This window comes from Perca fluviatilis, chromosome 9, assembly GCF_010015445.1.
Source record: "Perca fluviatilis chromosome 9, GENO_Pfluv_1.0, whole genome shotgun sequence".
NCBI lineage: Eukaryota > Metazoa > Chordata > Actinopteri > Perciformes > Percidae > Perca > Perca fluviatilis.
In genome coordinates, this window is record NC_053120.1 from 6,680,836 (window position 1) to 6,706,827 (window position 25,992).

Below are 25,992 nucleotides of genomic sequence, written 5' to 3' on the forward strand. Positions count from 1 at the left end.
AAATAGTTTAAGAGTGATTGAGCACCGTGTTTGTGTGGAAGATGTCCAAGTCCAAGAAGAAGTTGGGCTGTTATGGGGTGCTGCCGTGCTATCACTAGCTATAGGTGGACAAATTCATCAGTGTTTTAATCACTGCGTGTTGACACAACATTAGCTGAGGTGTTGTTAAGTGAGCTAGCGGGGCAATCGACTACTCTAATTCACATTCACCTGAAGATTTCCTTTGATGTTGAAGTGAGACAAGTTGAATCGGACTTCTTCGGGACTATTTATGTGGACATTTACACACTGGCAGGGTTATGAATGAAGGAAACGAAAATGCAAAATGCTTGCCTGCAACAGGCTGGGAATATTCATACCGTTACGCAGCATAGTGACTAGACATGGACATAGACATAGACTTTAATTGTGAAAGATAAGAACAAGGCGAGGCAGTTTTATTTGTACAGCACATTTCAGCAACAGGGCAATTCAAAGTGCTTTACAAAAAACATTAAAGAGCAGTTAAAAAACGATAAAAAAAAATTAAAACATTAAAGAGAAGAAAAAAACAATAAAAACAAAATCAAAACAAAAAACAGACAGGCAGGACCATATTTCTTTACCATCTCAATCACCACGGGCCCTGCAGGAACATGTGACTTTGTACTCTTGTTACCTATAACAAGAGTGGAAGTACTTCTCTTTACTTACAATATAGCCGTCGCTATGAGGCTTAGTTTAATCAGGCAAACTTTGCAAAATCCTAAACAGTTCCACCTGTTTTTCTGTCACACTCGCGTTGGAGAACAGATGGAGTGGATCTGGTATGCGCTGCCTTTGTCAATTTTGAAAGGAGTGAAGTTTGTCATTTGTTTTAGACAGCTCTGACTTTCGGACTACGTGCCTCTGTGTTTTTTATTGGTTGATGCCTTTATTTGCTGTGCAAAGCTCAAAAAAATCGACATTGTTTTGAGAAAAGATGACGTCATTTTATCGCCGCATAATATTCGCGGTCTGTGTAAAAGTACTCATGACAAAAACAACTGTCGGGAAAAAAATGTATTGACGTACAAAGTAATCACACGAAAACAGATGTAGCCTATAGCTAGATGTACTGAGGCCCAGCGGGGCTCTGAGCTAATTACTCTATTACTATGTCAGCATGCTAACATGCCCACAATGACAATGCTAACATCTTGATGTTCAGCAAGTGTAATGTTTACAATGTTCAGCATCTCTGTTTAGTGTGTTAGCATGGTAACATTTGCTAATTAGTGATTAACAAAGTACAGCTGAAGCTGCTGGAATGACATTAGTTTTGTAGTCATTTTTTGGTCATAAAAGGATGAAATTTTGACCTGAAGATGGCGCAAAATGAAAAATAAAAAATACCAAACTACTCCCTTAATGTGTATAAAGACAGGATGCGAATGAGAAGAGAGGTGTAATGGGTTCAATATACCTGTGTGTCATTGTGCAAAAATTACTCGACCCGGAGGTAAGATGTCGATTGAAAACATTAAAGGGCCAATAATAGACACACAGACACCCCCCCCACACACACACACACACACACACAAACACACACAAATGACATCAGAGACCGTGATTACCTGTCCTTTATATCACTGTGAAATTGTGAATTTAAATGATGCCAGCACGCTAAAGGTTACTGGAGGCGACTGGCGCCCTGCGATAATGACCCGGTTAAGACAGTGATTGAATTTAAATGACATTGCAGCCATGTAAACGGTTGCCATTTAGGACTGAGGGTTACAATAATTAAAGTGCACGCTTAAATGGCACTCCAGCTCTTCACGCACACGCACACACACACACACACACACAGACAATCTGATTTTATCATTTTGCGTCTATAAAGTTGTGGAAACATGTGCCGGGCTCGTCTCCTCATCGTAAGAGTTCCACCATATTCTCTGCACATCACTAAACCGTAAAAAAGACACATTGTGCTGACAGCATGTTGTATTACTATCTTGCTTGTATGAAGGAGGTTTGTTCCATAAACCTGCAGCGCAGTAATATTACTGCGCTGTCTTGTGTCACGGTGAGGCTGCTCTGCCAGATCTGCACACAGACTCATTTGTTCCAGCTATATTAGGTATAAACTCATATCGATGAAGGAGTTCATGGGCCACCCAGTTTAGATAAATTGTAGAAATATTTAGCCTATTTATATTAAATTCTGCTCATGTCCGTGTTTAGGGAGCATGGGGATTTATCAGATAACCCTTAAAACAGAAAATCTAGGTGAGAGCTGTTGGAAAATAAAGGAGTGGCCTCCACCATAATTCATGTTGCTTTTACAGTCTCATCCAAGCATATTTAGTCTGTCTTATGTAAGGAAGTGACAGGGTTATTTGTCAGATACAAGACTTTATACTGTATAAGGCAGTAGATCCCAACCGGAGCGTCGTAAGCTCCAAAAGAGGCAAGATAATGATAGTTTTTATGATAATAATTACCAGTTTTGGAAACAAAATTCTGCTTCACAAAATTAGCATTATTCTTCAGACTCTAGTTATTTACCCTTTGTTATTACTGTTAAGTTTATTTAAATACATCATATTACCTCTTCGGGCCAAGTGTTTGAGAAGCCAACCAGTTCTCACTCCGAACTCGTAAAACACCGAACGCTTGGGCAGTGGCTGTCAGCGTCAGATACGACGCAAAAATCACCCTTCAGTGTGTGTGTAGAACGCACCGGGCAGAGCAGCAGCTACGTGGCGCTTCAAGATGACGTAAGAGAGACAACGGTAGCGAGCAGTTTGAAAGCCCAAAATTCCACGTAGGGAGGGTGGTTTGGGTGGTGGATGGGTCAAACATAGGACGTTCACCCAGGAGACCAGGGTTGGTGTCCCGCATGTCACATTTCCTAAACCCAACTGTCCCGTTCTTTTCCTAAACCCAACTGTCCCGTTCTTCTTTTCCTAAACCCAACTGTCCCGTTCTTCTTTTCCTAAAACACTGTCCCATTCTTCTTTTCCTAAACCCAACTGTCCCGTTCTTCTTTTCCTAAACCCAACTGTCCTGTTCTTCTTTTCCTAAAACACTGTCCCGTTCTTCTTTTCCTAAACCCAACTGTCCCATTCTTCTTTTCCTAAACCCAACTGTCCCGTTCTTCTTTTCCTAAACCCAACTGTCCCGTTCTTCTTTTCCTAAACCCAACTGTCCCGTTCTTCTTTTCCTAAACCCTACTGTCCCGTTCTTCTTTTCCTAAACCCTACTGTCCCGTTCTTTTCCTAAACCCTACTGTCCCGTTCTTCTTTTCCTGAACCCAACTGTCCCGTTCTTCTTTTCCTAAACCCAACTGTCCCGTTCTTTTCCTAAACCCTACTGCCCCGTTCTTCTTTTCCTAAAACACTGTCCCGTTCTTTTCCTAAACCCTACTGTCCCGTTCTTCTTTTCCTAAACCCTACTGTCCCGTTCTTTTCCTAAACCCAACTGTCCCGTTCTTTTCCTAAACCCTACTGCCCCGTTCTTCTTTTCCTAAAACACTGTCCCGTTCTTTTCCTAAACCCTACTGTCCCGTTCTTCTTTTCCTAAAGCCTACTGTCCCGTTCTTTTCCTAAACCCTACTGTCCCGTTCTTTTCCTAAACCCTACTGTCCCATTCTTTTCCTAAACCCAACTGTCGCGTTCTTTTCCTAAACCCTGCCCCGTTCTTCTTTTCCTAAAACACTGTCCCGTTCTTTTCCTAAACCCTGCCCCGTTCTTCTTTTCCTAAAACACTGTCCCGTTCTTTTCCTAAACCCTACTGTCCCGTTCTTCTTTTCCTAAACCCAACTGTCCCGTTCTTGTCCCACATGTCAGGGAAACATAACTTTTATAAGCCCACCCACGATTTTTTTCCTTAACACTTGTGTTGTCTTCTGGTCGACCATGCACTTGTTGTCCTTCTGGGTCAAAATTAACAAATTCCCCCCCCCCCCGTTTTATAATATATTTTTGACACATTTTCTGACATTTTTGTCACTTTTTTCAATGTTTTTGTCACTTTTTTCAATAACACCAAATTATTACCAATAGCTTTACACTTATTTTTGGAATTTATGGTCAATAAATCTCATTTATAGGAGATTATACCTAATTTTGAAGTGATGAATAATTTTGACTAATATTAGAGGAACGTATGTTGGTGGAGAATCACAGACGTGTGGATGTCAAAGTTTAGTCAGGTTTTGAAACCATGTCAATTTTTTCAAATGCTATAAAATTTAATACCCACAATTCAATGAAAGTAGTAATCGTGTACTTGCAATTGTACTTAATTTTTTGAGTAATTTGGTTAAAAAGAAACCCATATTTCTGATATAGACGTTTTGAGAACAGGTCAAATTTGAACCGAGGACAACCGTCAAAAGTGACGTCTATAGTCCCGACCAAGCACGTTTAGATATGAAGCTAAAGGAGACTTTTAGCGTCAATAACAACGCCAAAAGCACCTGACCAAGCGTCCGTATTTTACGCGATGGGAGTGAGAATGTGTTTTAGAAGCCTAAACCTAACCACACTAAAACCATTAATCAGAAGGTCAAAGTCCTGCACTTTGTACAAGTTCTGTGCAATACAAGATAGAAAACAAACTTATTATAAAAAAAAATTAAAAAAATAATAGTAATAATAATAATAATAATAATAATAGTCCAGGCAGCAATTATCTTTTTTCCAGAACCCATTTTTTTCAAAATCTTTTAAAAGTATAATTTTTAGGAGACTGGGTTGAAATAAGACCGAGGAACACTTCTACTAATTTGATCAAATAATAATATATAATATCTCTTTTTACTCTTTCATTTTGCTTAGGTTTAACTCAGAGTTGACACTCCCAACACAAGAAAGATTTTTTTTTGTTATGAAACAACTGGTTCAATAAAGGAAACACACACACATACACGCTGTAGACACACACAGATTGACATATTGACAACATCAACTTGACAGCTGTAGGGTAAAATGTCCTGCAACAGGACCAGGACGTGTGCGTCCGTCCTTTTGAGTTAATCCTGGACACTGCTGCGCTGCGAGAGGATGAAGTCAAATGTCACGCTCACCTGCAGAGTCTCCATCTGTCCAACTGGCAGGTGTTCTCCCTGTGACACTTCACACATTTCAAACCAAACGCGTTCATCAGAGAAATCAATTAGACACATTCGAACCAAATTACAGGGATTATTTCTCGCTTGACAGCGTAAAAGATCAACTTCTGTGACATGATAGCACATTACTTGCAAGGTGGAGATGCTGCTGGAATTGATATTTTCTTGGCATAAGGGAATTTATACATCTTCTAAGATTATTATAGGCCCATATGAGTCCGTGGGTTTCTGTCCTCCTCCTCCTCCTCGTCACGTTCTTCAGAGGGCAGGGGAGCCTTGGCAGCTGCTGCAGATGTCAAGACTTTGAGAGGAAGTTGTTGGAACACCCACGTTGCAGGTGTCAGGGGTGCTTATCACCGTACAGCGGTTCATCCTCTGGGTTTCCGAGTAGTGAGAGAGGTGGAGCACAACATGCATGCAAAAAGCCCTTTCTGCATTTATATGGCTTCATGATTGTGCCTGTGATGTGTCTCTCATTACCTAACACATTTTAATATTGCACTTTTATGCTACTTGCCCACTGGTTACTTCATATTTCATTTTGTTATATATAATATGTATAGGTTCCATACTTGTATCACATGGCAGAGTTTTTGTGTTTATTTTTCTGCATGTTTTGGTTGGCTGTGCTTTATTTGTTTCTTATTTGTCATGTTAATTTGTTTGCTGTGTTTTAATTATTGATTTAGTTTTTGGTTGCATGTTTTGTTGCTCTGGGCCTAGCATGCTTTTATTTTCTATCTATCTATCTATCTATCTATCTATCTATCTATCTATCTATCTATCTATCTATCTATCTATCTATCTATCTATCTATCTGTGAACAAACCCTGATAAGAAACTTGGTAAAAACACCCAAAAGTACAGTGACCCTGAGAGGCCACAGCACGCAACAATAAGACAACACGTAGGGTGCTCAGTATTTTATTATTATGTATCGCCGTGTGTGTGTGTGTGTGTGTGTGTGTGTGTGTGTGTGTGTGTGTGTGTGTGTGTGTGTGTGTGTGTGTTTTGTGTGTGTGTGTTAGACGGCCAACCAGCGAGGTTGTTAAGCCTGCAAGCGCTTGTGGAGTTTAACTCCAAAAATGCAGCTAACCACAGGTTCCCGTTAATCTTATGAAGGACATGTCGCGTCACTTTATGGAGCTTCTCAATTCCAAAAACTTTAAAACAAATTGTCAATTCGGCAACAATTTTCACAAGACTGCCTATATTCGAAATCTAAAACGTTCATTTCTCCCCTAAAACTTATTCAGAAGAGAATTTAATGATGAATAAAATGGCGAAAATTGTTAAAATTGTCCTGTTGTTGGTCTGTCTATGTACCGGAAAGCCAATGGTTGAGGCACGTGTGCATCACTTAAAAGTGTCACCTGGAAACACTTCCGTTGTTTATTTGCACACGTTGTCTTATTAGTGTGTGTTGTCTTATTAGTGCGTGCTGTGGTTAATTTGCACGTGTTGTCTTATTGTTGCGTGCTGTGGTTTATTTGCACGCGTTGTCTTATTAGTGTGTGTTGTCTTATTAGTGCGTGCTGTGGTTTATTTGCACGTGTTGTCTTATTGTTGCGTGTTGTGGTTTATTTGCACACGTCTTATTAGTGTGTGTTGTCTTATTAGTGCGTGCTGTGGTTTATTTGCACGCGTTGTCTTATTAGTGCGTGCTGTAGTTTATTTGCACGTGTTGTCTTATTGTTGCGTGCTGTGGTTTAGTTGCATGTGTTGTCTTATTAGTGCGTGCTGTAGTTTATTTGCATGTGTTGTCTTATTGTTGCGTGCTGTGGCCTCTTAGGGCCACCGTACAAAAGCCCACAGCACACGCTTCATCCATCTGTCTTTTCTTTATAAGAATCCATTTTTAAGGGATAAACTTAAACCTGAAATATACTGTATATCTCTGAATGTACTGTGTGTTCTGCATTATGTTTGAATCCCCTGTTCCAACCCATATTATGCTGAATCAGATGCTTCTACAGCAGCTGAATGTCTGAATTGCAAAAGTTCAATCACGTGCCAGCTACCAAGAGTATATGATTTTCTTTTGCGTTCATTTTTTGATTTGAATGTGTGAAGCTTCAAACATTACTATAGGATAGTTGTTTTAAAAAACACAAAGAGTTCCTAAAAGGTCTGACACTTTCTGAACACACCACCTTCAAGGTGACAAAAAAGATTCCAATATTTGAACCAAATTAATTTATAAGTTTAGGTTGCTCTGAATGAAAAAATATTGCCTGATGCATGTATTACACAGATTCAAAAGTCTTTATGGAAGTTATCATGTTTATATCGGTGTTATTTTGTTGGTATTTTGTTTTAATTGTATCCATTTACCTCTCTATAATTCAAAGGAATTAGTGTCATTGCCATTTGAAAACGTTCATAAATAGTGTAGCCTACTCTAGTTTATATATTACTTACCGTTGAATTGTAATTGTGATTCCTGGACACCTCTGGAGAAAACACTGTTACTCTAGCTGCCCGCTGAACCTCGTATCATCATTTCTGGACTGACGAGCGTTTTCGAGTGACTCTGGTGTTCTCTCTTCTTAGACAGAGGCCATCCACCCAGACTGTGCCCTGGTGGTTCAGCACATGAAGGCTCAAGAACAATGTAACCAGATCCACAAACAGGAGGAGAACAACCACTCTACCAGGACAGGTCAGTGTGCTTTCATGATGCTGTGGGAACAGAGGCGCTATTATGGAACTAGTCTATATCACGGCGTTCCACTTTCCGGGATTGCTCTGTTGCTGCCGGAAATTCCGCTGGATGTCCATTTTTTCGGCCAGATATCCGTTACCTTCCGCTTTCTTTGTGTTGGAATTTTAAACGCAATTTTGTAATCCCACTCTGGCAACAAGGAACTAGAAAAAAAAATCTCTAACAGCATTGTCACACTTGTAATGCTCAGAGCATGGTACACATAACCTGACGCGGCAGATGGTTTGTTAACACAGAACCATCTGAGACACCGTCATTGAAAACTGTTTGGGAAAGGGCAGGCACTTTCAAAAATTACCTGGCATGTGATTGGATGAACCCCATCCACCATTGTTGTTTTGAACCAACAGTGGCTGTCACCACACACACACACACACACCTTAGTCTATATGGGCGACGTTCCATTTCCAGGATTGTTCAGGTGCCGCCAGAAATTCCACTGGATGTCTCTCTTTTTAGGCCGCATGTCCCACACCTTCCTCTTTCTTTGTGTTGCCGTTCTAAACTCCGGTAGATTTCTGAGGACTATGGTTAACTGCTCCTCAGATCTCTGCAGGGTAAATCCAGACAGCTAGCTAGACTATCTGTCCAATCGGAGTTTTCTGTTGCCCAACTAAAACTACTTTTAAACGTACACATGTTCCACCAAAACAAGTTCCTTCCCGAGGCTATTTAGCAGAGGCACCGTGGCTCTTACCGGCCTATAGCCCCGCCCAAGACGATTGCGATTGGTTTAAAGAAATGCCAATAAACCAGAGCACTTTTTTCTCCGATCGGGGAATGCTGTGTGGACTAGACTACACCCACCTAACCCACGCCCGTAGCTGCCAGTAGCTAAGGGCTACGGAACCTCACAGGCTGCCGATTGGTTCAGTAAGCCGTTAGTTCAGACACAAAGGCATTACTTGAAGCCTGACAAGATGGGTTCTTGCGTGATCCCATGATATAGCGAGAATGATACACAAAACAAAGGTTAGTTTGTAATATGCACACCGATGGGTAGCTACTTTCTGATTTTATAATTGGCCTTCAGGTCAGGGGTTGTGTTTTTCAGTTAGTTTGTTGCTCAAGACAAAGGGCTCACTGATCAGAGGTGAGGATCCTCCATCCACATGGCCAAAAATGCCATAGGGTATGCAATCAGGTCAAGATTCATTCAGTCAAAGGTTACACTGTAGAGGAATCAGCATTCAAATTCAAAGGGAGTTTAACCTGATAGCATGTGTCTGGTCAAACGCAATTTCATTCAAATTTTACATAAGGAAAATGCAGCACGATCAAGGACCACTTTCCTCACATTTACATTAGATACCATATGCCCAATCCATGCATCATTCTTAAAATACAATGAATAAACTTTAACCCACACCTGCATGTAAAGCTCACTGCAGCACACACAGCAGGCTGCTGGATGCCTTCCTGTAGCGGATAATTGGGTCTGTTTAATCAAAAGCCTAGCGAGCGCATTTGCTTCCTGTTATCGAATTACCGCCCGTCACTTGGCAAAGCAGCCAAAACAATCAAGGGAACTAATCAGGTGAGAAGACGCCTGGATTAAAAGGTACTGATTGGTCAACCTGGCCTGGTTTCATCTGTGTAGCTCAGGTAGGAGGTGAGCCAACGGAATCAGAGGAGATTCCACTATCCTCCCTTCAATGCCTCAGAAAAAAAGGAAAACAATACTCAGCCACTGGAACAGCTTGTCCTTCAGGAGGGGCCGCACTTCATTTTCCATCTGAGATGCAATCTGAAAGCATTTTGATTACACCTGAAATATGAATTCTCTTTGTTTTGAAGTGTTTTGAATTACGCGACAGGGTCATTCCAGGCAGGTAAGCTCCGCTCTCGCCTCCTCGCTCCGTCTCAGGAAAGTTGTTATGAAAGCTACACACTCGGTGAGACAGTTGTCTGCTCGCCTGTGGGACTGCCTGACACAGCCGGTGAAGCTCTGAATTAATTGCATCATTTGTCACCCATTTCCTGTGATCATCCAAAAGCAAAGACGCGACAATTAGCGTTTGAAGCGGCAGGTATGAGCCACTTCAAGCCCGGCCTGAACACTGACTGAAGTAGAGTGAGGAAACGCTTCGCTTCTCCAGTCAGCTTTTACAAAAGCTGTACGGTCCGGAGGGAGAAACAGTCCCAGTTTCTCCTGTATGCTCTCCCCAGTGACTGAAACACCCCACCAAACACATCATTGAATCAGTCAATCAAAATGTATAATACTGTATATACAAAGCGAAATTTTGTGGGAAAAGTCTGAATGAATTCACGCACCAAATACAACAACTGAGAGTTGTACAGGCAGCTGCGAGCGTGAAACAAAACATAGAGGGGGGGCAAAGTCAAAAATGGCACCAGCGTGTATAAAACTAAGCAGCAAGCGCACAGAGCAGCCACAGCTGCCTGTATACAACTCTCGATTGTTGAATTGGTGCTGTGATGTCATGAGAGGTTTCTCATAGTAGCAAGCGGGGTAGAGCAGAGAACAGCCAAGCCAGTTGTTAACAAGAGAGGTCCTTTATTGTAGAGCAGTCCCTTTTTCCAACACCATAGTCCAACGAAAAACAGCAAACTTAACTCAAACTTACAGGAAGACCACAAAATCTCCTCTCACTGCCCTGAAACTTCGGTTTTCCTATATAATGTCTGTGTCTCTCCAAGAAACAAAACCCTCTCCTGCATGTTGGGAGCTGTAGTTTGGGTGGCGGCCATCTTGGACTGGGGCAGCCACTCCTGTAGAGGAACATAGCGTCCCTCTACCACACGTCCCCTTGTGATGCCACAGTGCGCAAAGTGTAAAATCTGCGTGCGTGAAATGATTTAATTTGCTTGTGAGCATGTTTTATCGCGCTCGGGAGATATAACATAAACCTGACGCCACGAGATACGAGTGTATCAGCAGAGTGATAGTGATAGGTGTCAGGTTGTAATGTCCGTGCTGTACGCCTGCATGAATAGGATTGGACGGCGATAGTCAGCTGTAGTAGCCAAGCAGCCGAAGAATGAGCCACTGATGACTGACTAGTGTCACCAACTAGTAGAAGCTGGAACATGCTTCTGTTTCTTAAATATCCTTACATGTTTCAGGCTAACCTCCTGACAGGAAGCCAGATGAACTAAATGTTTGGATTGTAGTGTTCTGATCCTTCATTGGTCTAATTCTACAAATCAGTTTGAAAGCTATAGTGTATAGTTTCTGTCTCCCCCATGAGGAATTCTAAATATTGACAACAAAACTGTTGGCCCGTCCACATGATAAAAGTCTTCCGTGACCGTGCACAGCCCCCCACCCCTCCCCCACGCAGTTGCTAGTAGCCAAGGAGGACACGGAGGAGTGAAAAAAAATGCTCTCTTCAGAAGAGGTCATTATCTTCACTCGAGTTTCTGCGCGGCAAAGTCACCAGACGACACAATCTTCTGAACAAACCCATACTGAGAAATACCAAGAGAGTTGTGTGGAGCTGATAGTCTTTTCATGTCACACGATTTTTGAAACCTCTCACTCAAAGTGCAAAACTACACACCAAATCTCCAAAACCATAAGCTATTTCTCAGTCTTTGACTCAGTTTTCAATTGAATCAAACACTTTTTTTCAAAACACTACACACAATTCTCTACCTAAAACACGAAAAGTGACTTGCTTTCCTTTTCCAAATACAACCGATCAAAATGCTACACTTATTCACCAGGTCACACACCCAGTCCTCACATGTGCAAACACTAATTGCTTAACTGATCACTAACCAATCACTGCTTTAGTATAGGCCTATAAATATGTCAAAGTTCAGATTACCCGTTTTGAACAATGGATGCCAACAATGGACAGAGAGCAAGGGGAGTAAGGGGGAGAGGGAGGGGACAACAACATGTACAAATTCAAAGACGAAGAGTTGGAAGAGGAGGAGGAGGAGGACGAGGGCAAAGAAGAGAAGGAAGGAGAGCCATCTCTGATGAGATTAGGGCAACACTTGTTGATCATGTGATCAACCACGGTTTGACCACGGTTTGACATGACAACTTGAGTCGATTTACAGCGGCGTCCATAATTCGAACCTTCAGAAATGAGAACAGGTATGCAACTATCTAATGACTATTTTAGCATTACAGTAATGTACTGTAAAATACGTATGACTGCATAATATTGCATAAACATTTGTAACTCTAAGCCATCCATTTACTGCACTGCATTGAATGAGTGAGGTTGGTTATCATGCTGTACTACATTTTTTTGCAAATTGTTTACAGTTCCTATGCTAAACACATACTGTGTTTGAATTCTCTACAGAGTGGAAAGGCAAAGACATGGAGGACGAGAATGCTTGTTTACAGACATACAAGAGACTGCAATTATAAATATGGTTCTGGCAAACAGTGCAATTAGGATTTGAGAGATAAGAGAGCATATCTTGAATAATGACACCATAAATAACAACATAAATGCTGTAAGCCTGTCGACCATACAACGCATCCTCCAACGGCACAAAGTGACGATGAAACAACTTTACAAGGAGCCATTTGAGAGAAACTCTGACAGAGTCAAGAATCTGCGACAGTACTTTGTAGAGGTATGTATGCAACACTACTTCCAGTACTTCAGACATACCATATTTACTGATCTGTATATCATTTTGTCTGTTACAGAGAGTATTGGAGATGGATGCCTATGTAATTTGCTATGAATTTATTTATGTGGATGAGGTTGGCTTCAACCTCACCAAATCCAGGCACCGCAGAAGAAATGTAATAGGACAGAGGGCAATTACCAATGTCCCCGGACAGCGTGGGGGTAATATAACTATGTGTGCTCCCATCACTCAAAACGGGGTCCTCCATCACAATGCCATTGACTTTTCTGGATGCAATTTACACAATGCTTGTCCCTGATCCAGATCAGGAGCCTGCTAGATTTGTGGTTATATGGGACAATGTTAGTTTTCACCCGGCTGTTCTGGTCCAAAACTGGTTTGCCACCCATCCACAATTTGTAGTTTTATACCTATCCCCATATTCACCTTTTCTAAATCCCATAGAGGAATTCTTCTCAGCCTGGCGCTGGAAAGTCTATGATCACCAACCCTATGCCTGCATGCCGATTCTCCAGGCAATGGAGGAAGCACGTTGGGACATAGAGGTTGCCTCTGTCCAAGGTTGGATACGCCATGCTAGGAGATACTTCCCTCGTTGTTTGGCAAGAGAAAACGTATCTTGTGATGTGGACAAAGTATTGTGACCAGACCCAGGCCGGAGAAGAGATGAAGCGTAGTTTAGCACTGGTGATCGCCCCCGCTCGATGGTGTTTTAAGCTCCTACCTTTGACTTCAAGGCACCTAACCCTAACCCTAACCCTTGCCTAACCCTAGTGCCTTCCATGCAGCGCTGCCTGGAAGACGACATTGGGGGCTTAAAACACCAAACACCATCGCCCCCCCCTACCAATTCCTGGACTGCCCCCTCGGGACCCCACACACACACACGGTTTACATATGTTTATGGTTTTGTTGTATGCTACGGTATACAACAGTAATGTTTGGCCTAATAAATATTTTCTGTTTCTACATTGCATTGGTGTTTACAGTGTACTTTTTACCCCTCTCAGCAGATTACTTTCACTGTAGAACATTGTATTGAAAGACCAAAGAGTTTTAGATTTAGAACAACAGTTTTTACATGGTATATCCCAAAATGTACTATTATGAAAGAAGTGTTTGCCATTTGATGCAAATGCTTCATTCTGACATGTTTATGGCATTTTGAATGCATTGTTTTATTTTGAAGGAGATGTGAGGCATTATTGCATTTTGTGTGTGCAGTTTTGGGAATTGTGTGTAGAGTTTTGAAAAAAGGAGACAGTTTTGAAAACGTGTGTAACCTGTTATGTAGCAACTCATTTGGCAATGGCTTGAATGTAACGGGCGTTCATTATTATCAAAAAGTTACGCACTAAAGCTTTAACCTGTTCTGTAAGTAATTCATTTAGTTTTTTTTCATAAGCAAAACTTTGTAAAAGGGACAATTTTACAACACGACTACTTGTACTTGTGATAACCGAGCACCTGTTCTCTCAAAGCAGTTTAAAGATCTAGAAGTTTAAATAGGAAGTCAAACAGGTGCGTTTAGGAACCAATGCATTCAGTAATTCACTAATTCATCAGGATTCATTAAGAGTGGAAGAACCCATCAGATGTGAGTAGACGAAGGACGAACAGATGGGTGGAAGGAAGAGAGTGACTGGGAAATTAAGAGGCTTCGTAATGGCAGTGTTACAAAAGACTGCCCAATTTGCAGTTGTTAGTGTGGTTATAATTGTTTCCTGTGATGGGTAAAATAAGGACAATGTACAGCACCAAGACAGGTGAAAACACACTCTCATTCACTTTGTGTCTTTTTGTATTTCTTGAGTAATCAACAGCTGTCCACCGGAGATACAGAGAGAGAGAGAGAGAGAGAGAGAGAGAGAGAGAGAGAGAGAGAGAGACAAATGTCTTGTCTTCTTCAGGTTAATTAACTTCACATCTCCAGTCCAACAGGAAACACCATCAGAGCAGAAACATGGGAAGTCAGTGACAGAGAGGAAATGAGAAAGTGAACTAATGCAGAAGTAAACAGAGAGAGAGAGAGAGAGAGAGAGAGAGAGAGAGAAGAAAAAAGAGAGAGAAGAACGGATTAACAGTGCTGTCCATTTTCAAAGGATACTTCTAATTAGACTCACAGTGAGCAACAGCCAGCGTCATGAATTTGTGTGTGTCTGTGTGTGTGTGTGTGTGTGTGTGTGTGTGTGTATGTGTGTATGTGTGTGTGTTTCCACTTGGCTTCCACGCTCCACTGTTGACATTTCCACAGATCATTACACACCACACTGTCCTGCCTTCTCTGTCTCTTTGTGGTCACTCGCAATTGTCACTTCCATAACTAATTACACCGACCAAATACCAGAGGTGGAACTCAACAAAGTACATTTTATCACAGAAATAATAGGTCTATAAACACATCAACATTAATCAACAGCGACATGAATGATGGATTTATTGTTTATCAAGCCTAAAAAAACGTGATGAGTTGCTGCTTTTCTGTTTTATATGATTGCAAATTTAATATCTTAGACATTTTAAGCTTTTTTTGTTCAAAATTAGCTTGTGCGTGTCTGCTTGGATTTGAAAGTTTGGTTCAACCATGATGAAAAGGCAGAACTCTGTATCAAGTATGTCAAATGTGCTGGGAGAGAAACAATGACTTTCATACTTTTCACTAGTCAAGTCAACTTTTTTTTCAATTCTGCAATATTTGCAGACATACAGAGCTATTGAAAATACTTTTCTCTCCCACCCATTGTGCAATAAGGACACGTATAACAAGTATAATTTAAAAGATGAGAAATATATACAAATAAAGATTTAAAAGAAATATATATAAAAAAGACAAGTAATATGTATAAATAACATAAAGAAAGATAAGTAATACATGAAATACATTCTAAATAGTGCAAATGTAAGACAAAACCAAACAGTATAGAAAACAAAAGATAAAGATATTGAAATGTGCAATATAAAAGGAAGACATGAGGTCAAGCAGACCTGAATATTGCACAGAAGCCTACAAAGTCACTTTTGGAGTTTAAAAACCACTAAACCACTAGCGCACACCAATAACGGTATATGCTATGGACATAGTCTCTGTGACGTCACACATAGGTCTCTGAAGAACCAAAATAAAGCTCAAAGTAGGTGGGTCCAGCCATTGCCATCTTGGCAGTGCCTGACGTCGGCTAGTATCACGTTGCCAGACCTTCCTCCACAGAGCTGCGGCGTGGGGTCTGGCTAGTCCACACAGCATTCCGGGATGGGAGAGAAACGTGCTCTGGTTTATTGACATTTCTTTCAACCAATCATAATCGTCTTGGGCGGCGCTAAGCCCCGGACGCAGCAACGGCGCCTCTGCAAAATAGTCTCAGGAAGGAACTTTTTGTGGTGGAACATGTGCACCTAGGGATGCAAGCTCTGGAAGTCGAGTGTGTAATGAGAATTTTACTCATAAAAAAAAAAAATATATATATATATATATATATATATATATATATATATATATATATATATATATATATATATATATAAAATTGTCGGTTCTAGCTCGGAGGATGTTTCCCGAATTGACCAAAGTTTAGAACGCCAACACAAAGAACGGAAAGGTGAGGGACAGCCGGCACCGGAGGTATCCCGTAAATAAAATGTCGTCGATGTTAGACTAGACGTCGGCTAATCCAAAATTTAGCAAAGAGGTGTGGATGGAGCTGAGGCTGGCTAAATGAAGCCTACCGTCCATGCCCGCCTCCTGTGACAGCAGCCACCTGTCACTCAAAGCGGAACGCCCTTAATTATGCAGAACTTTAAGCCTTAATATGATTTAAACAGTTGAGTTTAAAAAAGAAAATGCCCCACGTTGTCATGAAAGGAGAACTCAGCTATAGAGATGAAAACATGTTTATTTCTGCTGTAACGTTGGGCATTTTACCATGGCATCAGCTTACTTTTTCAGCCCCGCGGCTTGGTGCACACACGCTACTTCACATTGCAGAGGAAAATATTGTCATTACTCTACTCTGTCTCTCGGGTGCAGATCATGATTCAACATTTTTCGCTTGGATTTTCAGTGTCAGCTGGTCAGTGGCGGTTCTAATGGGGGGCCCTCGACCCCCCTCTGGCCCCCCTAAAGGTTGTTTTACAGTAGCCGCAGCCGAGCTGGCGCACGCCATCGTGACGTCAAAATGACGTTGAGCCAGGATTTTGACTGCGCGACCAAATCGAAACATTGACGTCAATGCTTCTGCCAGTTCTGCCATTGATTACCTTTTTCTTCTTCTTCTGGTCCGTATAAATGGCAAAGTCGGTAGCCTTTACTCAGTTGCGACACCTCTGTTCAGGAGAAGACTGCAACTAGTGTTGCAAGCACCAGCACGGGTATAAATAGTTATGGCGATTCCATGATGTCACATTTGCGCGCCAGCTTGGCTGCGGCTACTGTAAAATGGCCTTAACTGTGGCAAATATTTTCATACATCTTTATCCCCACCTTCAGCCCCAAAAAGGGGATTTTACTTTTGTAGAACCAAACCCATGGGGGGTTGATTAATATATTTGGTTCCCTTGAAATCGCATGTGACCCCAGCCTGGCCCTTCCATTTGAAACGGTCTAGAACCACCACTGCAGCTGGTCGAGGGAGAATAAAGTACAGTTTGGGTTTGCGAAGCAGGAGGGAGATTAGATGAGAGATCCAGGCAGTAGAAATATCTGCTGTCTAAACAGAACATACACTAACAACAGTAACTTTATCTTTCCATAACATGTCAGTTAAAATACACAAGCACCGTCTGTATTTTACTTCTTCTTCCTCCTCCTCGTCTTCTCTGTTTCTCCGTCCACCTCTGCTTCTCCCTCGTCACATAACATCGTTTTATTAAAGGGCAGATATTGTCGTAGACGTCCCAGCGGAGCCTTTGCGCCTGTAATATTTGTAACAACATCACTGCAATATTTGTAACAATATTATAGCAGGAGCAGTGTAGATGACAAACAGAAGACAAATGTCTAATTGAATCATGATAACACTGGGTAGCGAAGTTTGAGAAGTCGTAGCCAGAGGAGGAATAAACTACTGAGATGTGGCCACCTGCCACCCATTTCGAATGTTATCACTCCATTGAATGGGTGTTATCGGTGTTTATCAGCGGCATACAATATATATGGGTTAGAAGGGGCCGGCTACACCTTCACAGAGATCCTTTCACACACTGGGTTTCAAAAAGTGTCCTTTTATACTGTCACAGTCTGTATACGTGCCCTAACAGCTCTCTAGGCTTTTCATTACCCGGAGAGCCATCAAGGACTTTATAATTTAGGCCTTTTAACGTGCCACTTTCAATCAATGCAGCAGATGAAAATGTCATCAGCAGCTGCCAGCTCGGTGTTACTGTCCAAACAGCTATAGCTAAATAGCTCAGATGCGAGGCAGAATTTTCAGTTCAAAGTCACAGTTATGCAGCGAGATGTTTGCCTAATCATTGCTTCTGGCAGGAGAACCTCCAGCCGGAGCCAAAGGCTGTGTTTTATTATGAATGAGTGGCGGTGGTCTCCGCGCGCTGCTGTTTTAATTGACATGGGGCCAAGCAGCTTTGATGTGTGAGGCGTTGTGGTGGCAGAGAGAGACGGGCTCCTCATTACTGCTCTCTCTCTTTTTCTCTCTCTCTCCCCCCCCTCTTCACACCTCCCCCATTCGGAGCGACGGAGGCTGCAAGGAGAGCGTGTCAGCCATGTGAGGGGAACAGCAGAGGCAAAGCGTGGGCAGAGAGGAGGGCTGAGGACGTCACCGAATCAAACGCCCTTTTATTTTCTTCCCAAACTGGGGGACCCCTTGAAAAATTTATTTCTATACAGATAAAATGAATCTTAGTTAGGTATGGGAGTCACTAGTTAACATGAGCAAGTGCTGTAGCATTCAGAAGTGTTCACTCACTGACTGAAATGTAAGCGCGCTGCATAAAGAGAGAGGGGAAGTAAGTCAGGGTTATGTCAGAACCTAGAACATATTCTGCGAAATTCTGCAGTCATTATTGTCTGTGATTGTTATTTAATTAGAAAAAGTTGAAGACCTGGCCAGTGCAGGAAGATCATTTCCATCTATTTTCTAATGCAAATCAACTTGTTTTTACTAATAGTTTCTGCTACAGTCTTCTTACTTATACTTTTTGGTTTGAATGTACTGACACTCATATCTAAAACATGTTTAAACCTTGTGTTGTCTTCCCGTCAATCTTGAAAAAGGGTTTTGCTTTTTCCAACGTTTTAAATTGTTAAATCTTTCTTCTACACATTTTCAGTGCTTATTTCTATGTCCCATATTTTCTGATATAAAACAAAAATTTAAAACGGGTCAATTTGACCCGGTTAAGGGTTAAACAAGTTTGTTTCTATTCAAGAGACAGTTTGAATTAGTCTTACTCCAGTGGTGGACATTCTTTTCACTTGTGTTAAGAAAAAATGGACTCCATAGTCAACCATGTCTCCTAAAAAAACGTTCACACACCAAACTCTCTTCTTAATTTTGTTCAAGGGGAAACAAATTTTCCCCCAGATTCTCCCAGTTTGTTTCAACACTTCCTTGTACCAGCAACTGGCGCACGTTGTGAAACGGCAAAAGTTTTTTTCATAAAAAGACAATGGGTTAAAATCCTCCATTGCCAAAAGCTGTCAGAGCATGGATAAAAGTCCCGCAAAGCAATTTGAAATGTAAATAAACAGAAATACAACTGTGAATCACGTTCTACGGACACTTTGTTAAAATATACAGTCATACAGCTGTTAATACGCAGACATTAGAGTGTAACCTCATATATTGATATTAATATAATATCGATATATTGCCCAGCCCTATGTGTGATAAATGTTGTCTTCTTGTCCCAGGGTGTCTGACAGAGTGGGATGATATCCGTTGCTGGTATCGTGCAGATGTGGGACAGGTGGTCAACGTCTCGTGTGCTGATGCTTCCCAGCTGTTTGCTAATAACCAAGGTAACTAACTCACTTCAACTCACCTTTCACACTTCCTGTCTTTGTTCTATATATATTTCCTGTTTGTATCTCACTTCTGGTTAGATTGATTAGACAGAGTAGGTCTAGACCACACTCTATAATTTACAAAGACCCAACAATTCCAGTAATTCCCCCAAGAGCAAGTATTTAATGTGACAGTGGCGATGAAAAACTCCCTTTTAGGGAGAAACCTCAGACAGACCCAGGGTCTTGGTAGGCAGTGTCTGACGGTGCCGGTTGGGGGTGTGATGAAGAGTGGCAATAATAGTCACAATAAAGATAATGGAACTATGACTAGAAATAGCAGTTGTAGTAGTTCATGGCATAGCAGGGCACTGCAGGGCATAGCAGGACGTAACAAGACGTAGCAGGGCACTGTAGAGCGTAGCGGGGTGTAGCAGGGTGTAGCATGGCATAGCAGGGCGCGGAGCAGGACCACTGCTACAGCTGCAACCATGATTTAGGTGCCACCCTAATCCAAGGAGGGTTAGTCAACCTGAAGGCCTGTGTCCCGCAGCGCGTTGGTGCATTTTTTTTTTCAACCTTTTGCTATGCATTAGCCGCATCAGTAAAGGCTTCTTTTAACATTTTCTTCAATAAGAGTGCCTTGGTTTTCATGTTGGTCTGATCACCTTTCACACAGCTAGGGGACAGATGCAGCCACCTACAGGCAGAAATGCATTAATAAACTGCGTACAGTCGCTCAGTCTCCATGGGGCCATTTAAAGATAACTCCTTCTGTTTAGTATAGGCTTTCCAAATACCAAGAAACACATTTTGATATTTTGACATTTTGGTTGTATTGTTTCAATTTCAGGGGCTCTTTAAATCCCTTTTTTTATTATCTTATATTTCATGTTATGCAACTCATGTTTGCTCTGTTATCCTTTGAGGGATTTTAATAATTATACATTGAAATTATCTTTTGTCGTCCACATTTTAACTTTTTAATTTTAATTTTGGGGCAGCAGAAATGTTTTTATTAGCTCTGTTTGAGGCTGTGGAAATGATGCAGAATGCAGAAATAATTATTAATCCTGCCAACAGAAAATCTTTTTTTTATCCTTTTTATCCATCCTGCTTGTGCCTCAGCTGTATTTCCTGCGTTGATGTTGTCAGTCAATAATCTGTCTTAAGGCCATGTTGACTTTTGGGTTTGTGAAACTGGAGGAAAGATTTTTCAGAAGCCAAAAAACAGGCAGATACAATTTGTCTAGCATGTTGAAATTATGCTCAGTTCATCCCTCGTTCAGTTTACAGCTCAGCAAAGTGACCAGGTAATATTTACATATCTCTTAGGACCAGTGTTATGCTTTTGCTGAGTGGTTTACGGCGACTGGACCTTTTTTATTACGTGGATTACGCAAACTCATCTCCTGTGTCTGAACTTGGCTGCAGAGAGAGCTGCGTACCCTCCTCGCTGTTTACATAACCCCCACCTTCTTCAGACCCCTGTCTCATCCAGCTGGCTGGTCTAAAGAAGACTAAATAAGCCCTGAATCTCTCATGAACCATACAGTGTCTAAAGGAGAGATATAGATGCAACCGAAATTATAGAAAAATGTTTTTCTGGACATGTGGGAGACAAAACGATGACATAAAAATCTGTGTGTTGTCACAAACAGACCCAGTGGAAATGTAGGAGTGGAAGAAGAGGCAATAAAAAAAAAAATACCCTGACCATGCAGAACTTATTTGTTACAAACAAAACTTAAGGGATCTTAATTAAAATGTTTGTTAAAGCTATAGTGCGCTGTTTCGGTCTCCCCATGAAGAATTCTAAGTAATGACAACAAAACTGAGGACACGTCCACATGATACAAGCCTTCCGTGATCGCGCACCAACCCCACCCCTCCTCCACGTAGTCGCTAGTAGCCAAGGAGGACACAGAAGAGTAAAAAAACATGATGGACTCTTCAGAAGGTCATTATCTTCACTCGAGTTTCTGCGCGCAAAAGTCGCCGGGCGACACAATCTTCTGAACATAGCCATACTGAGAACTACAGAGAGAGTTGTGTGGAGCTGAGAATTTTGTAACCCTCATATTGCAACTCTATCTACACATTACTATTACTGTATGTTTATATAGGCTACAACGTATTTGCAACAGCAAATATGTTTCAAATGAAATATAATGCCGATTGGATTACGTTTTCTATCATCATAGTGAGCAAATGTTAATTAATTAATTAAGTTAAAAAACTATTATAATTTCCTTTCCATAAATAAATAATTTGCACCACAAATTGATACAGAAAAGGCACGAATTGTTGCAGAAAAATTCACCAGAATGCAGAAATTGAAGTGTTTGACGCTCAAAATTTCAATTTTGCTCAAAAGTGGAGATCTCAAACCCTGCAATGTTGAACCCCAAAGTTACGCCCTTGACTCCTACCCTTTCTGTAAAACACCCCCGATGTTGTTGGAAACACAGAGTGGTCGAAGTCCAGACTCTTGCTGTATGTCAGTCAGTGTTGCTGAATTACTTTTCAGTAGCCGTAGAGAGCATGTGCAGTATGTGGGATGCTGGGATGTAGAAATGATGCAGCAGTGAGAATGAAAGACAACACAAAGCAGGGAAAAAGAAGGAGGAGAAAGAAAAAAAAAAAAAACAGCAGGGAAAGTCAAGCGTTATCCTTAAGGAGGATCAGGAGGCGGAGGTTGCTGCTGATGACCTCATAACTCAGAGTTAGTGGGTTCCTGGACCCCACTGGATTTCCTCCTCCACAGACTACCCAGATAAGTCAAGTGCTGTAGCTGTGCAGTTAGATCCGGCCTATCCAACAGGAGGCTGCAAGCAGAGAAAATAATGAATTGGAAAATCAAAGGGTTCACTGTGAGAGCCAAGAGCTTGAGGAAGGAATTGGCGCTGCTTGTTAAGCCTGGCGGTATGAGCACTAGTGCCCTCCCCGGAGCCTCGGCCTTCAACCTGCTTTCACATTCCAACCATTCACCCGCCGACGCCGCGGCTACAGGCCTGCAGGCTCTACACGCCACCTTATACTGAGGCTAATGCAGCTGGATATCGGTAAAACCACCCACAATTCAAGCCCCCACACTGTGCCCGGCTGTGCTGAGGAGGCTGGACGGGCATATTCACATCACGAAACCTGAAATCGGTTATTTTTTTTCACTGTAAACTTTTCATCCTCCGTCTTGTGAACACAGAGATTCACACAGAAAACGCTGATGACCTCGCCACGGAGCTCGGTTAGCGGAGTGAGCGCTGTCATTCTAACTCCAGGCCATAGTGGGAGAACATGGCTGCCTCATATGAATTCATCGTTTACAGCCTTCACCTGTGTTACCTCAAGCTTTTAGTAGGAATAGCTTTCATATTTTTGTTATAGTTTTGGGAACCAAAGTTGAACACCTCCTTAACTCCACATTCAGTCAAGTTCTGTGAAGGATAGGAACAGGGAATATGTACTGATATTACATTTGAAAAAGAGATTAGTTCTGTTGTAAAAGCCAGTTTCTTCCAGCTGAAGTCATGCACTACCTGCTGCGCAACGATATCAAAAGAGTTATACATGCTTTTATTATGTCTCAGTTAGACTGTAACTCTTTAAATGTTGGATTGGATCAGTCAGAAATCTTTATTTGTGTCATTTTTAGGCCCTTGTTTTAGACAGGAAAGCTTAGACTTGAAAGGGGAGAGAGGGGGGAAATGACATGCAGCAAAGGGGCCGCAGGTCGAAACCGAACCCGCGGCCGCTGCGTCGAGAACTGAGCCTCTGTATATGGGCGCACATTCTACCAGGTGAGCTACCCAGGCGCCCCAGCAGCTCGGCTTTTAACTGGGACTAAAAGCCAATGGGGTAAGCTTCGCTTCAGAACTCGAGCCATCTATGGCGCCATTTTGTTGCTACCTGGCCATCACCTCCTGTTAGCATTCAGCTGACCGCCATTTTTTTTTACGTCACTTGACAGCGAATAACTTTACATCTGAAGCATTTAAAGACTCTATTTGTCCGTTGTTTATTTCTAAAGAAACACAACAATGTATAAAAGGCTCCATTACCTTGTACCTCACGTGTCACATAGTAGAGGAATTACCGTATAGTACAGGATAAGCTTGCAGGCAGTTTGGCTTACATGAGCTGTTTAGGATTAATTACTAATGTTAACTAGCATTTTCGTTAGCATTAATTAGCCTGTGCCTATGTTATCTCCTTACATATACCTACACTCTCCTTCTCTGTAAGATTGGGAATGATTGAGATTTCTGTTGGTGCAGCTACCAGAAGACTTCCAACTTTCAGACACGTTGCTCACGTCACATTCTCTCAGTTGGAGGCTGAGCAGTAAAGCTGGCCATCACTGGAAAAGTGCTTCGAAATAGCCTTCACTGGTCTCCGTCCAGAGCAACGGGGTCTGTTGGTCCATTATATACTGTCTATGCTAAAAGCGTGACCACAATTACCCCTAGTTTTAGCCTCGCTCGACTGGCTTCCTGTCCGTTTCAGGATTGATTTTAAAATTGCGTTGTTTGTTTTTCCAATCAGATGCTCCTGATCCAGCCTTTTCAGTGGCAGCTCCAAATCTCTGGAACAGTTTACCTATTCATATAAGAACTGCTCGGACCGCTGTGCGTAAGTAATAATAATAAAGTAATAATTGTTTAATTAATAATTAAATAATTAAGACCCACTACTATTCGTTGGCTTTCACTTCAAGTTGAGCTTTGACATCTTGACCTTTTTCTACAGTTGGTTACTTTGTATTGTGTATTGTTTTTGCATATTATCCTTTTTTTTTACACTTTGGTCAACTATGGTTGTTTTTTAACAGCCTATATAAATAGAATTGAACTAAACTGCACTGAACTGACATCTACTTGACTCAGCGTGCTACAATTCTAGCTCGCGACTAGCTAACTCGCTTTCCAAGTGCACCATTCTAGGTTATAGAATTTAGCCCAATTTAGCGCTATTAAATCCAATCGTTACACTCGTAAAGTGCATTGCAATCAAATCAGATGTGTCCGTACAGAGGATTTTACTGATGTCAATAGAAGATGTTTGTTCACAGTATTGATCCCAACAAACTACCTTGGTCATGTAGAATGAGCAGTTTGACAGCAAACAGTAGTGTTTACCCACAAATCAATTGGACTTAAAGTGGAATCACATACTGGACAATCTCTGTTGTACAGGCTCTGAAAGTGAAAAAACATGTCTGCATGCACGTTGCACTAATGTTTACCGTGGCAGCTCAGTGTTTCTCAGCTCAGAAGTATTGTAGCAGCAGAGCTATGAATGAGGCGAGTGTGCATGCAGGCATGATTCATTATCTTTCATTTATTGTCGTTAATTTTTTTATTTCAATCAAATATCTGACAATCAGATTTGGATTATAAAAGTGTAATTTGCAGGACGGAAATCAAACTAAGTAAATGCTGATTGTTTTTATACCTCAAGAGACTGTCTCTCTCACACATGCATTCGCGCACACACACACACACACACACACACACACAGCAGCTTATTTTTAATATACAGTAACTTTCTTTCACATTAAACTTATTTTGAAACATTGCTTGTCACTGTATTTTGTTTGTTATTTTGGCAAAAATCAATATAAATAAAATAAATAAGTCAATATATATAAAGGTGACCTCTCTGTCTTACCTTGACTTTATGTTTGCCAAATGTGTACGGTATAACAGCATATACCATGACACCATACCTTCTGTCCTTGAGGTAAATATAATAATTTGATAGAAGCTCTCCAGTGTAACAGACCAAAAATCACTATTAAATTCATGCCTTAGTTAGCAGCTAGCATTCATGATCATCAATCAAATTACTTAATATCTTGATTCATCCGACCAGACGGTGACAATAATTAACCTTTTTGTTGCTTTCCAAACGCAAGTAAAAAAAATTTAAAAAAAGGGAGAAAAAGCAATTGTCTCTAAACTTTCGGCAGATTAGATCCAAGACCTGACCTCTGTCAGGTGAATGGCAGGGCTGGCTGTTGTTCAGCGTGTATTAGTGCTCTCACACGTTTGTCGTGTTCACAGGAGGCTGCGTCTCCAGGGGCTCACATCATTAACAGGCAGATGGAGTTATAGTGCAGCCCATTGAATCCTAATGAAGAGCTGTGGCGTTATTTCACTTCTGAGAAATACCAGCGTCTGGACTCATGTGTATACATGTAATTATAGCTGTGTCTGCTGAGAGAGAGAGAGAGAGAGAGAGAGAGAGAGAGAGAGAGAGGTGTGCTATAAGAGTGATGAGTGTTTGTATTTGTATTCTTCTTATTATATATATATATATATATATATATATATATATATATATATATATAGAGAGAGAGAGAGAGAGAGAGAGAGAGAGAGAGAGAGAGGATGCAACATATCCTTTCAGTTTGCAGGAATATGGCCACCTCTTCCAAGTTTTCTATTTTACTTTATACACCTCTGGCCGTTACACACAGCTTTCCTTTACTTCCTTTAACTAAGCTTTTTATGAACTTGCCTTTCTGCATTAACATTAAGTGGTCTCTCTCTGTGATCACTTTTAAAGGGACGCTATGCAGTTTTGGCAATTTCTTCGCTGTTTTCCCGCTTTTTG

The 25,992-nt window shown here is 41.3% G+C and overlaps 1 protein-coding gene across 2 annotated transcripts in view; it reads left to right on the forward strand.

Annotated features, from left to right (window-relative positions):
* Positions 1-25,992, forward strand: part of ghrhrb (growth hormone releasing hormone receptor b) — a 51,207-nt gene that overhangs the window by 8,765 nt on the left and 16,450 nt on the right. For both annotated transcript variants that reach the window (XM_039810252.1, XM_039810253.1), the window contains exons 2-3: positions 7,655-7,763; positions 19,282-19,389. In XM_039810252.1, coding sequence (XP_039666186.1) covers positions 7,655-7,763; positions 19,282-19,389 — 217 coding nt within the window. The remainder of the gene's footprint in view (positions 1-7,654; positions 7,764-19,281; positions 19,390-25,992) is intronic.